Source organism: Erithacus rubecula (assembly GCF_903797595.1).
Source record: "Erithacus rubecula genome assembly, chromosome: 3".
Lineage (NCBI taxonomy): Eukaryota > Metazoa > Chordata > Aves > Passeriformes > Muscicapidae > Erithacus > Erithacus rubecula.
In genome coordinates, this window is record NC_136689.1 from 19,832,892 (window position 1) to 19,847,441 (window position 14,550).

The 14,550-nt window shown below is 38.3% G+C and overlaps 1 protein-coding gene across 1 annotated transcript in view; it reads left to right on the forward strand.

Moving 5' to 3' along the window:
* Positions 1–14,550, forward strand: part of CUBN (cubilin) — a gene marked incomplete at its 5' end in the record, with an annotated part of 139,034 nt that overhangs the window by 121,231 nt on the left and 3,253 nt on the right. Inside the window, 6 exons of the mRNA XM_079301094.1 lie at positions 810–1,027; positions 10,934–11,139; positions 12,000–12,162; positions 12,588–12,796; positions 13,423–13,570; positions 13,689–13,870. Of these exons, the coding sequence (XP_079157220.1) occupies positions 810–1,027; positions 10,934–11,139; positions 12,000–12,162; positions 12,588–12,796; positions 13,423–13,570; positions 13,689–13,870 (1,126 nt within the window). The remainder of the gene's footprint in view (positions 1–809; positions 1,028–10,933; positions 11,140–11,999; positions 12,163–12,587; positions 12,797–13,422; positions 13,571–13,688; positions 13,871–14,550) is intronic.

Here is a 14,550-nt window from a genome sequence, read left to right on the forward strand (position 1 = left end):
TGATTCCAGTTAAAGCAGCAATTATTGACAGTATTTTCTGTGACTCTTCTTTTTCAAAGTCAAAGCTAAACTAAAATATGAAATGGTTACTGAAGTCACTTCCGTCTTTCTTATTAACTTGTTATGTAAAAAAAAAATCACAATTTTAAGTTCTCACTTTGGTTACTGACAAGACTGAGAAATTGTAAAAATGCAGCCCATGCTTTTAGTTAAATTCTGTCAGCCTTTGAGAAGTCTACACAAGAAAAATAATAATTCTTTTAGAAGGGCAGTAGTCACTTTACAGCCAAAGTAATAATACCCACCCAAAACCAGTGTATTTCTGAGTGCATGCTGTCTTACCTAAGAGAGGGATATTATTGCCACAAAATTTTGACACTGAGAAATTAAAAACTGATCCGTTCCTCAGTCATATGATTGTGAATTAGGAGAACATTTCCAAGCTAAAAGGAAGACTCACTGGCCTGCACTCTGCACCTGCACTTTCTAGGCCACTCACATGCCCAAAGAAATTGCAGCCTGAGTGTTTGCACAGGAGACACCTACTGCTTCATGGAAAGCTGAGGTGTGCTGACAGCTTGCCTTGCAAGAGGCCCAGTGGGTGAGGGTCCCAATTTCTTTGAGGCTTGTTGGGTGAAGAATTTTGCCATGCATTTATTCCTGTTGGTTTATTCCTCAAGAGACATGTTTTGCCTGTATATGGCTTTGGCTAATGCTAGTACCTCGACTTTCCTCAAGCACTAAAACACATGTAGCACAGGAAAAGAACTGAAAATGTGATACCCTAAGACTCCAATTTTGTTTTGCAGATTCAACAGCTTCCAGCTTGAAGTATCTCCCTCTTGCTACAAAGATTATGTGGCAGTGTATGATGGCTCAGATACTCATGCTCCTCTCATTGGGAAATTCTGTGGCTCAGAATTGCCTCCAAATATTAAGAGCTCCAGTAATAAGTTGTTCCTGGTGTTTAGCACTGACTTCTATGGAGCAGACAGGGGATGGAAAGCATCCTTCACAGAGACCTTAGGTAGGTGTATTATCAGACTCCTAGTCTGCTGGTAAGTAATTTCTTTTGGTGAGGAGCAATTGTGACCTTCCTTCTCCAGGGGTACATGAAGAGATAATGTTTATGATTTTATGAAAATTGAGTGAACTAAGCTAAATATGAGGCTTATGGGATCCCTGCATTCCTGAACTGATCCCTTCATTCTTTGCTACCCTTTCCTTGCCTCTCTGAATGTATAGGTATTTCTTGGGTGACTGAAGGCTCAGCACACCCAGAGGCCTCTCTTGGAGGAAATACAGCAACACCTGAGAATTCTTATTCTTCTGTAGTCAAAGGCTGGTGATATGCTAAAGATGCCTCCTTTCAATCTATGCTCAATTTCCATTTCCTTTCAGTTTCCCTCACACCTGCTAAAGAACTAAAGTGTTGAGGTCAGTTAAGATTGTGGTTCCTCACCAGACACCGTGCTGAGTTCTACTGATTTGTGGGATAACTCTGATTAGCTAGCATAAATGGGATCATAGTAAGAAGGCACTGGATGCCTTTTGTTTTCATGGATGCAAGAATAAGGGGCAGAGCTTGATTGTTACCTTAAAAACCAGTTTAAATTCAGTACTCTGCTTTTAAGATCAAGGTGTAAAACTAGATTTTTATCTTCTTATCTGAATTGTTTAGGGATGGCAAGCAACAAATTATTATTACATGCAAATTGATTTCATGTCATCTCTACTAGTTTTCTGTATAATTAACTCCATGTCTTTTGTGGTGTAGAAAGAAGTAATTGTCTGGTTTGCAAAGCTGGTGCTCATACAGATCAGAATGAAAGGCCTTTGTGGCAGAACAAACATAGTCTTCTGCTGAGTCACTGAATCCCCTCCCTACCCCTAGCCAGTGACTTTCTGATTTGATAGTCTGAGAAAGTATCTACAGATAGGGAAAATAACTGGTTCTACAGGCTTTGCCAAGAAAAATATTCCCACAGAACCTCATAGTTATTACTATTATTAACTACTTATTTGTTTCACTCAAAGTAATTGCTACAAGAATGCATAAGACCTTATGAATAGTCTTTAAGTCTTGTCAGTAGTATTCGAGGTAACTTAATGTTGCTTCACATGTTGCTGTCTTTAAACCCTGAGGTATCAGTTGTTACAGATTCCCTGAAGCCTGGGTTCATATTTCCAGGGTGAGATCATCAGGAACTCCCCAAGCTCTTCCTCTTCCTGTTGGCATTTAATCAATTTTTTAGCCACTGACTTTAGATTTATTTGTGCAACTTGTCAGATACTCTCCTTAAGCACACAGCAGAACACAAGCCAAGCTCTTCAAGTCAGTACCTGATAATGCCTGATAATTTCCTAGAGTGAGGAGAAGCCTTTTATGAATAAACTTTGACATCTCTTAGATGTTTTGGAGGGACATTCCCCGAGGCTCTCAAGGAAAAAGAGGTTAAGATGTTGCATGGGTTACTCAGGAGCTGTGAGTTGCAAGTTATATAAGATGCTCAGGCAGAGGTATGGCTTGTGTGACAAAGAGCCTGTGGTGGAGATGCTTAATGGTAGGTCTTCTCTCTTCATTGTGGAAAGCAAGCCACAGGGACTAAACCACATAGCCATTAGCAAGGATCTTGGCAGTCCCATGATAGTACAGAATAGCTAAAAAGTAGAAAAGCATATTATAAAAGGAAAACATGAGTCACATCCTATAAATGTTTCCAATTTGGCTTGCCTAGAAAACAGAGCCAGGAAAATCTGTGACACATCTTTGTACTATGAGGTCTGAGAGTATATGCTTCAAATAAAAGAGAATAAAACCACGAAGATCTAAAAGCTGTTGTTCTACATGGTGGTTTTCTGTTAAAAGATAAAACCCATGTGGTTTTGTAAGAGTACAAATGCAATCAGATGACAATTCATAATGATAAATCTCTTGAATAAGGAAGATGGTATCTGTGGAGAAACAAGAAGCCTCATTCTCTGTTGGATGACAATGAGCACATTATTCTCTAGTTGCCCCAGGGAAACACAACTGGGTAACGTAATTATTGCTCTCTGTTTTGTGTTGTGAGTGACCCTGATTATGTATTGGAAAGAGACAAACAGAAACAGTACGTTAATTCTGTTTGTAGTAAACTAAACTATTTCCTTTCTCCACAAGCTCATCCAATTTCTTTCCTGATCGGGCTCTTTTAGGAATACTGCCTAAATCTAGGATTATCGAGGCACTCAAAGACTTAAACCCTGTAATTTCTGTAGAAAACCTTCCCTGATTTTATTAAAACAATTCATTTCCATCACTGATCCTGCCCCCAACAGAATATTCAAGGTCCTCCCCACAAGACAGAAAAAGGATACTAAAAGAAAGTATGAAATAGTGTTAATTTGTCCATTTAGTATCATTTTCTCATGTCATTTTTCTTGTCAAATATCTTTCTTTCCCTGTGCTGCTCCATGCACTGTGCAATAACAAGTGCACATTTCTCAGGCAGCATTCTTTGTCTCACTCTGTGAGATGGTGTGTTTGAGGCAGGGGAACATGCAGCCCTTGTGATGTGGTTCAGAGGGTTTATCTTTTCACTGGTTCTGCTGCTAAGTTTGGGCACTTATCAGTCTCATTTTTGGAATCACTTCAACATACTCTCAGGCAGAGCTGGAGAGCTGGGCTGACTGGAGGGTACCAGCCTGCTCCAAGTGTTGGATGAGAATTACAGCTCTTTTCCACAGCGAGCATGTGCTCCTCTAGACAATCAATAAAAGGATGAGAAGATAGAAATCAATATCAGCTTAAGGCATTTGGTTGCATGAGATGTCTCTGTAAAGGAAGGAAAGCTAAAATCTCTCCCCAAAGAATGAGATCTGCGTGTACTGAGCTTGTGACTTGGGTAAAGATCTCCTGATTATCTCTTAAGATTTAAGGGAAGATCTGAGGTTTTTAGCTGACCCTGGCTGGCAGGGACAGAGCCTGCACATACCTCTGCCACCTCTGCTGCAATGGCACAAATAGCATTTTGGTGACAAATGGAGCTTTTGCCTATTCACATTCAGTAATGGGGTGACCCTCTCACCTGAATTTGTGATTCCCTGAGACATATGATATCAAAGCTAAGAAGACATAAAGATTTGGGGTTTTCTTGTTTTAAAGAGTCAGAAATCCCTGTTGGAAAATGTAGCTGTGACCTTATTAACAGGAAATAATTTCTCCATGAAAGCTCTCTGCTCATGTACACAGCTCCATTGTGTCAGGAATGAAAAATGCCTCATGTTCTAAACCATCAGAGAAGGATCCAGGGGTCTTCTGAAATGCAGGTCTGCTTACTGAGGCTTTCTAAGGAATTCACATGAATGTACAAGAAGCAAAGTGTTGCACATAGTTAGGTAAATGAGTTGAGTCAGGAGGCTCTTGGTGAGCTTTATTCACACAATACAGGTAGAACTGCAACAGCTGGGACAGTGGAGAAGGTGGGGTGGAGGAGAGGAGGAAGATTGCCTGCCTTTTCTCTGCTGCCCTAAATTCTGCTTGACTTCAAGCTGTGACCTGCTTTTCCCCCACAATCTTTTATACTATCTTTTGTGAGCATGCAGGAGAAATCCAAGAAATCCATTATGCATTGTGAAAGACAAGCATAGTGTACTGGATTAATACCATTGTGGTCCCTTATTTGCATTATTTTGGAGCTTATGAGCTCATGGGCCACAGTTCCACTGCACAAGGCACTGCACAGGCAGAATAAAGCAACAATCTAAGGTCACAAAAAGATTATGATTTAAACACAAGATGAAGAAAACCCAATGGATATAGACAGGCAAGAAGAATAGGGCAGCCACAATGAGAAGACTAGCGTTGCTGGCTCTAGGGCAGGAGAAATGTCTCATAAATGTTTGGCAACCATTAGGCTGCTGGAATGTGAATTACTGATACACCCCATCCTCTACATTGTCCTCAGTTTGCTCAGTTTTTCCCTCAAGGATCTCTCCATTCTTTTTGTACAAATCATCTTTTCTGTTGTGTGAATTTTAATCATTTCACATGAGAAAAAGGGTCATAAACAAGTGGAGTTTAGAAGAAAAATAGATGGAAAAATTAATCTTCCCTGATATACCAGAAAAGTGCATTAATAGGTAATTTACATAAATAATTTAGTTTACATATAATAGAAATATATTATATTCTACATGCTTTTCTTCTTGATAAAATGATCTGTAACTTACCTGATAAATCACCCAGACGTATCTGCCTTCTCTTATTCTATTTACTGTGTATTGAATTACTTATTTCCTGTGTGGAATTGAATACACTAAAAGCCTGTCACTAACAGGTTCACTGCTCTTCCCTAATGAAATTACAGTCTACTTTTAAAAAAATTGATCCAGTAGAATTTTCACAGCATTTTAATGCTATTTTATTGTGTCAACAAAAAAATTGCCTCATTTTGTTCTAGTTCATGTTCTGTCCTGTAAACTGAAACTATGGCTTACTAAATATTTCGTTTCTAGGTGCACTTTTTCATCATTGTTCAGCATGCACAGCTGCTGCAGAGGCACTTTGGGTTGTTTAGAATTGCTGAAAAGCCCCACAATTCTGAATGAGCAATATAAGGTGTAAAAACGTTGGTTTGGGTATTCTGTTGCATTGGCCAGGGCTAGGTGTCCTTTTGTAAGTCATATTCAAATTCTCAAACCACCAGGAAAATTTCATTGCACTGATTTATGTAATTAATGTTGGTACCTGCTGCAGGTGGCACCAGACACCTGCACTGGCCTGTTATATGGAAAGCACATAACATTCAGCACAGCTGAATCATGCAAATTTTTTTTCCTGCGCCAAAAAAAATCTTAGAAGAATGTGTCCTTGACTGTGGCATGTGAATGTTGTTGTATTTTCTCATGCCTCTGGAAAAGCAGCAGTGACTTGCAGAGATTTCACATCCCATTAGGACTGGTTTCCAGGGGTGTATCTCAAGGTATCTCACCTGAACTCGGAACCTGCTGCTGCAGAGAGTCTAGCTGAGAACTAAATTGTCTGAATGTCACAAATCTTCTGGCAGAAATTTCTTTGGGCTTTCAGTTCACACAGTTTTTGCCAAATGCATTACCCATTAGTATTACTCATTTCATTACACTGTCATGGATAACTTAGGATTAGTTTTATGTATTAAAATAAGTGAATAAATTGTGGCTAATAATATCTTTTCCTGATCTTGTTATAGTCTAGCAAAATAAGAACATCCTTGACAAGATCAGAATATATGATCATAAGTCACAATTCCCAGACTGTTTCTAAATGCATCAGGGGCTCAAATATAAAAATATCCATCAGCTTGAAATCTCACTAAATTTAGAAAGCATTTGTGGTGTTGAAATACATCTCTTTGGTGTCTTTGAAAATAATACAACTGTTGAGCCAAGGCTGCAAATGCCTCTCAGAAATGTGAGTTAATTAATCACAGGATCACAGAATGGGTGAGATTGGAAGGGACAACATCTACTCCAACCTCCCTGCTCAAGCAGGGTCATCCTAGAGCACATTGCATAGGATTGCATCCAAATAGTGCTTGAATATCTTCAGTGAAGGCTTTCTTCTTCCAAAGGAAAATAAATAGAAAGGGCTTGCATGCTCAAATTGGACAGATAAGAAGAAAAGCAGACATTAAAATAAGAAATTTCTGCCTGATCTGATCTGAAAAATTGAGATTAAAATTTATTTTCAGACACAGTAATTTTTTATCTTTGTAGTGACTAAATGCTTAAAAGCTGACAGGATATTCAGATTAATGGCATTTCACAAAACTGTGGGTGAACTCTGCTGGCATGAATTCTCTGAAGTCAATGACTTCTTCAGCTGAAAATCTGTCCTATGGTGCATACAAAAAAGAGGTGAGGAGACATTTCTCATTCACAAGAGAGATCTGCAAAGGCTTAAGTAGCTGTGGTGCCAAATATGAACAGTAATTCAGTATTAGTAAGTACTGGAATTAGGCAAGACTGCATGTCAGCCTCTGGTCTCCCAGACAAGGATCAAGGAGATGGATAGGACAGTACATAGATCACAGTTTTGCAGGCTTGGCACAGAGCATGTCTGAACTGTTATATTTGGTATCAGTCCAAAGAACCTTAAGGATACAAATTTCATCTGACTGCATTTGTGAAATCCAGCCAAAGCAGGATACTGGGGCTATACAGTCCTAAATTCACTGCTAGTACTATTGCCAGCCCATCAAACAAGTGAAGAAACTTTTCTGCATAAAGGTTAGATAAGGACTCTAAAGGGCCCTGTGCTTTCAGAGCTCTCCTGAAACACTGCAGGCTCTGGACACAAAATCACAGTGTTGGTGCAATGATTGCCAAACATGGGAGCAGCCTGGCTTGAGAAGGTTCACCAACCTTCAGTATCAGCCATGAGACAAAGCAGAGGAGTACAATTCCTCACTCCAGCCTTGTCCTGAGCCTTACTGTTTGAAGCACAATCCAGACAAGGTATGAGCTAATTATTACAGCCATGGTAAATCCAGCCACTCCCATGCACTGGAAATAAGACCCATCAAGAAAGAAGAATTAGTCTTAACTGAATTAATCTTTGCCTATAATCATTTTTAGTTCAGATCAGAGAGGAGTCTAGAATTCCCAGGGATACTTCTAGGAGAAACTAAAAGAGTCAGAAGTCTTGGAGGGAATTTTCATTACTGTCAAGCAGACCTAGACAATTTCTTTCCCTTTGCAGCCTTCTATTAGCTGTTTAGGGTGTTCATTTGTAAAAGAAGGGAAAGACAGCAAAGTTGCTTTGTTGTCTTTTGAAATATCAGTGGTGTAGTTGATTCTGATAGATTTCAAACTATTCAGTAGGTTACACTTTCATTGCACCCATACCTGTATAAATGAACCTTACCCCTGGCTGTACTTCAAAGGCAGGAAGCTTCAAAGATTTATCTTCATCTTTATTCCATATCTAGAGGATATAACTCTTAACAGAGAAATATGTGCTTGGTCTCTGCTGTAATGATTTTTATTTGCCATAGGGAACCTTCAATTCCTTCTTTTCTGAATGGTCCTTGAGCCTTTTAGTTTCACTAATGTTTCCCACCAAAAGCAATTAGGGATGACAGTGTGTGCCCTAGTTCTGATAATTTGTGTTCTCTGGCAAGCTTTTTATGAGAACAAGATTGCCATCTGATTTATGATGGCTGTATGATTTTTATTTCAAATAGGAAAGCAAAGACTGAAACAAGACAGTCAGCCATATAGTTGGTCAATCTGCTGACATACAAATTGCTGTATAAGGTACATTTCTCATTGTCTTAATCAAGTTTAACTTTTAATATCTATGTCTATCCTACAAATTAACAGATTACTCAGTCTCAGATTTTGTCTAGATTCGAGCTACGTTTGTTTGTGGCTGTGTTGGCCAGTGATTAATATCTCTCCATTAAAAATCACCTGCAGGCTGGATGGCTCTTTGGCCTTCTATTCAGAAGTGGTGCTGATTTTTAAAGCAATGTGTTGTGTCCTGGATAAAATGCAGTGAGATAGTGTTTTTCTTAATTCCCTCCCTTTAAGCAGTTGTTTCTTCATTTACTCTTCATTTACATGGTTTCACTGTTGTGTAACCTCTAGTGCCTGCAATCAGATGCAGCATTGAGCAGCACTGAAAAGCACCACCATAGACAGATTTTTCCACAGGACCGCTCTTCATTTGGCTTGATGTACGACTACTTGATATCTGGTCAGCCTCCAGTTTAGCTGTTATTTATAATGTACTGTCCTGTAAGCATCTGACTATCCCAGCTGAGCAGGCCAGGCATTGTGAAACCTCATCTTTATTAACTATAAATCACATTTTCAGTTATGTATCTCCGCTTAGATGATATTGCTGGCTATACTATACTAGCTGGAATTAATTTTCTGATAAGGAGAATTTGGCTTTCTTCTCTCTCTATCAGATCCTTTTCATATGCTGTACATATAGAGCTTGCCCATGTCTATTTTTTGTAACTAGAGCTGTCTCTATAGCTGCAGAGTTAGCAGTAAATTTTACCACTGTAAAAGTCCAGACATTTCATATTCAAAAAAAGACAGCACTGAGAGCCTTCTTGTTGCATGGGTCTGTGGCAATTCTCTGACTCGTGTTGCCATGGCCTGACTGACATCTCTGCAATTTTACCCTTGAAAAAGGGAAGGGGAGCTTTGTTAGTGTCTGGCCCATATATCAGTCCAGACTCAGTATTGCAGGGCTGCATGGTCAGACCATGACCTTTGACTGACATTTATGTGCTTAATATTATGTTTAAATACAGGTGACAGCCCAAATAAGATTGTTTCAGGATAACAGAATAAATCACACAGAAGGATGAACAGAGAGAAAAATATAGGGAAACTGCACTCTTAGGGCCCAGGCACCCTCCTGTCTGACATTTTCCTCCTTCCTAGACTGTTTGTGAGAATGTGATTTATTGCTCACATTTCCCCTGCTGTTGTTCTCGCCTTCTGCAGTGGCACTGGAATGAATGCTAACACTTTTCCAAGTTTCTGACTTCATTAAATGCCCACAAAACTGGACTATACTCTATTAAATCCTGGCTTTTTCACTTCATAATAAGTTTCTCCTGTTCATTTTTAACTATAGAAAAATCTGAAATCTAGTGTTATTAGGACTAGCAAACAAGCAAGCTGCTTTACAGGGTGGGGTTTTTCTGGCTTTGGTTGGTAGGGCAGGATGACTTTCAGCCTTAGTCACTCTGCTTTAACCACTAGAGTCTCGCAAGCCCTGGTTACTGATGCAATCCTGATGCTTGGATACTGATTTCTCACCAGCATGATCTTTTGTAATACTGTAGCTCAAGTAAGGCACAGTTTTATGTGTCTGGAAACGTATCAGTGTGTCAAGGTTAAGTCACTGAATGTGCCAGACAGGCGTATTTTACACACACAGATGGAATTCTGAAACTCTGCTTGTGTTACTTAGTCACAACTGTAGTTTTATTTGTTATTGACTGCAGGAGACAACGGGCTTGCAGTTACTCCTCTGCTCTGTGCAGTTTACAAAACTCTACAAAAACTATATCCTTAGACTCAAAGTAAGAGTAAAACAATATTTTATTTAAATTCCACAGATAAATAAGTGGCAAGGAAACCTCATAGAGACTGGGGCAGGAAATAAATAAATTGATGATCACATTTACTAGCCCAGTTCAACCTCTCGAATTCAAGCTATTAAAAAAAAAAAAAAAAAGAAAAAAAAAATGCCGGTCAGATAATCTGTGGTTTCTTGCTTGTTCGGAATTCAATGTGCTAAATAACTGCTTTTCCCCAAAGGTAATTTCTTTCAATGTGACTGACTTATAGGGTTCAAATTTTCACAGTAAATAAGTCAAGGACTTAGCCCTATCTGTGGGAATCAAACAACAAGCAGCCTGCATTTCAGAGGGGTTCTAAGTTCCCACCAAGCAAAACACTTCCAGAAGTAAGTCCCTTTTAGCTAGATTCATGAATACAGTGTCACACTGCCAAATTCAATCCCTCTAGGATGCAGCTGTATTGCCAAAATAAGCAACTTGATTTTATATCACATTTGCAAAGCCAATAGCTCAGTGCCCCCTACTGACAAAATATTCTCAGCTGCCAGCAAGGATCCTGTTCAAAGGCCCTCAGACCAATGTTCTTCTGCTTCGTTGCTGCCCTCTGGCTTCTTACAGTCTCTTTTAAAACTTCTGTTGATACATTTTCAAAGTAAATACTGTTTTTTAATTCACTTTATGAAATCTAATTGTGATTCATATCTCTCTTTGTGTTGATAGTCTTTTAATCACTCAGTCCTTGCAAGACAGGACAGTCAAATACTGTAGTACAGATAAAAAGCTCCTGGCTTAACATTAAAGAGTTGAAGATTAAATAAGTGCCAGGAATTGCTGTTAAAAAGCTTCTGCTCCTTCAACAGGCCCTCAGAATGGTTGTGGTGGTTACTTGTCAGCTTCAGCTGCTACCTTTGGCTCTCCAATCTCCAATGTGACCAGAAGATATGAGAAAAATCAGGACTGTGTGTGGATCATAGCTGCACCTGCAAACAAACAGATCAACCTCACTTTCACTTCATTTCAGCTTGAAGCACAATCTGTTGGGATGTGCCGATATGATTATGTCAAAGTAAGACAGCTGAGTATTTTAACAAGAAAATGTCAGTGAGATACAATCCATTATCTTCTCCACGAGGATAACTTAATTAATAGAAAATGATCTTACAAAGAAATTAAATTCCTTGATATAATTAAATTTTTTCATTGGGTTAGATTACTACTCCAGATGCCATTCTGCCTTTCTGGAAACCAGTAAGAGTTTTAATATTACACTCACTTCTGGTCTTAGACTGCTCATTTAATGAATATTTATTTCACAGAATAGAAACAAAACAAAACTCAAACACATGCAAAGTAAAACTTCAGAGTAAACTTGCTTGAAGGGGTAGAATTAATAAAATCTTTTTCTTTTTTTTCATCAAAAGTCTTGGTGCTCAGTGCTCACCTGTAGAAGCTATTTTCTTGGAGATGAGCATGCAAAACATCAGAGAGCAGAATTCTGCTAAATGAACTCCAACAAGGAATATTATCCTGCTGAACATTTGAGATACTCAATGAAACAAGGAATTAATTTCACATTTTGATGAATAAAATCTATCTTCTCACTGAAAAGTACTTTGAGTTTACATACAATAAAGAAATGAGAGTGCCAAATTAAAATGTAATAATTTTTTGATAGATTTGCTAAGACAGGACCAGAATGTTCCATAATGAGATTTACCCTGTCCAACAAAATTAGTTAATATGGAAGTGAATAATTATGGTAATCAAGAACATCCTGTTAAAGCACAAGAGAACACACTGCACTTTCAAGTAAATGAAATTGAAATGTAAGGAGGGGTCACAGAATTTTATTTATTATTGTTTGTTTGTTTGTTTGTTTGTTTGTTGCCTAAACTATCAGTAGCTTATATATTTTGCTTCTTTCAGCTTTATGATGGAGATAATGAAAATGCCAGTTTAGTTGGCACTTTCTGTGGATCTGCAGTGCCAGCTCCTTTCCTTTCTACCCGTAATTTCTTGACAGTGAAATTTGTCACAGACAGTTCTGTGGAAAGAAGGGGTTTCAATGCCACTTACACCATTGTAGATCGTAAGTATACATACTATGTATGCATATATATTATAACTCTTTCATGGAAATTAATATTTAAATAATAACTCAAAATGTGTTCTAGGCATAAGCCTCAGGAAGGGGCAAAGACAGTCAGTAGTACAGCATCTTTAGGGAAGCTAAAAGCAGCTTGACCCCAGTACAAATCTCTTTGGTTTTAGATGGCTGGGACTACAAAACAGAAATGCTCACAGATTGTTAACAAAGAGGGAACAAACCTTTCTTTGAGTTTTATGACATGTATTGATTCCACTAGCATGTGTTTTTCTTTTTGTTTTCCCTCTAGAGACTTAAAGGCAAATACAAAAGTATATCATCCAAAACTCAACTCCATTTGAGTTTTGCTCAAAAACTAGTTTTACCCAGTTTTCACTCTATGATGCATTTGTTACTGTTTTACACAGGCCTGTGTGGAGGAATCTATAATGCAACTCCTACATCTCTGACTGCAACATCTCCTAATTTTCCAAATGAATATCCACCATTTACTGTCTGCACATGGGTCATTGATGCCCCTCCACAGCAGCAAGTCAGGGTGGTGGTAGAGACCTTCCACCTCCATTCCAGCCAGGACTGCTCTCAGAACTACCTAGAGCTCCAGGATTCACCAACAGTAAGAAATTTACAGGGGATATCATTCCCCGTTCCCATTCAGCTCCCTTCTCTCCTTGGAAAGAGAGAAGAAATCTACTATTTGGTAATATGTTAATTGCTGATCCTCTGTGAGGGGCACATCCAAAGCATTACTCACTGTGTGATAAGTGTACACAGACCTCACAGAAGCACTGTATGCACACATGGAGTTAGACCTAGGCAGGTGTTACACAGTTTTTCACAGTTGAACCAAGTATCAGTGCTGCCAAACTTAACATACAGAAAATACTGTCCCACAGCAAGTTTTCATTGTGCTTCCTCCCATCCAAGAACCATAATAAAAAAGAGTATTCATGCCAGAAAATGTGGGAAAAAACACCAGAAAAAACTGCAATATTTATGTCCCTCATATTTTAAACTTTCTTTCCTAATTTCTAATTTTGGCACGAGAATACTTCTTATATTTTATTTGTTTATAATAATGATTCAACATGAAATGTTGAGGTATAATGAAGTGATTTCTAGGAGAACTTTAAAATGCAATTTCATAATTGGTATAGAAAGTGTTTGATTTATTTACCTTAAGTTCAATACATACAAAACTGAATTGTATCATTAAGTAACTTGTGATGTATTAAATTCCAGCAGAGCCAAGGGTCAATCCACAGATTCTGTGGCACTGAAACTTTTGCAGTCCCTGAATTTTATTCTTACGATCGCACTGCCATTGTGACTTTCAAGTCAGATGAATATATGATTAACAATGGAGTCAAATTTTCCTATCAAGCTGCAGGTAAGTTTGAAGAAATGTCCCAAAATATCTTATCTACTATTCTCTCTGTTTATTTCAGACCCTGAAATGCAATGCAGAGATCTGAAATCCTTACATGTTTCTGTTTTTCTGTCTCAAGGTTGCAGCAGAGAGTATAATCAGACCTTTGGTTACTTGAAGAGCCCTGGCTGGCCTGGTCAGCACCCCAATAATCTGGATTGTTCTATCATTCTTCGAGCTCCCCCAAATCACACAATATCTCTGTTTTTCCACACTTTCAGTTTGGAAGACAGCATCCACTGTTCACATGATTTCCTAGAGGTATCATGCAAGTATACATATTTTGTGAGCCTATGTAAAAATCTGCTGAAATCAAATGATATTAGTATGTTTTGATTAAGTTTGGATCAAATCTGAGTTGAACTGACTGAATTAGGGACTAATTTATTGCCAGAGTTTTATAGTGAAATATACTTAGATATTATAGTAAGAGGTTAAACAATATACCCTAGTAAGTTCAAACAAAGTGAATAAATAGTTTCATTATCAGCTAACTTACCCTTTCCTAGCTCATGTTGAGGTTACCCAGCTAACAGAGTAATCTGGAATAGTTTGTGTTTGATAATAACATCCATGAATGAACAGAAAGCCATAAATTGGAGCCATTTTGGTACAGCAGTAGATTCCACTGCTTGCATTTTTTCTCAAGAAAGATTTTTTTTTTTTTCCTAAAAAAGTAATTTTAAAAACCCCAAGCCAAACAAAAAACAAAACAGAAACCAACAAACTCTAGTGACCACTGTAAGACATCTGCAAAAGTACTTTGTGTCAGTGAAAAGCACTTCTTGCTCCTACACTCTTGCAGGTTTCCCTGATCACTGGTCAGATGACAAAAATCAGATGTCTGTGGCAGAATCATTATTTAGCTCTATTTTCATATCCTCTTCACTGTCTCAAGAAATGGATCTAAGCACCAGCATTATTGGAGTGCAGAAAAAAAA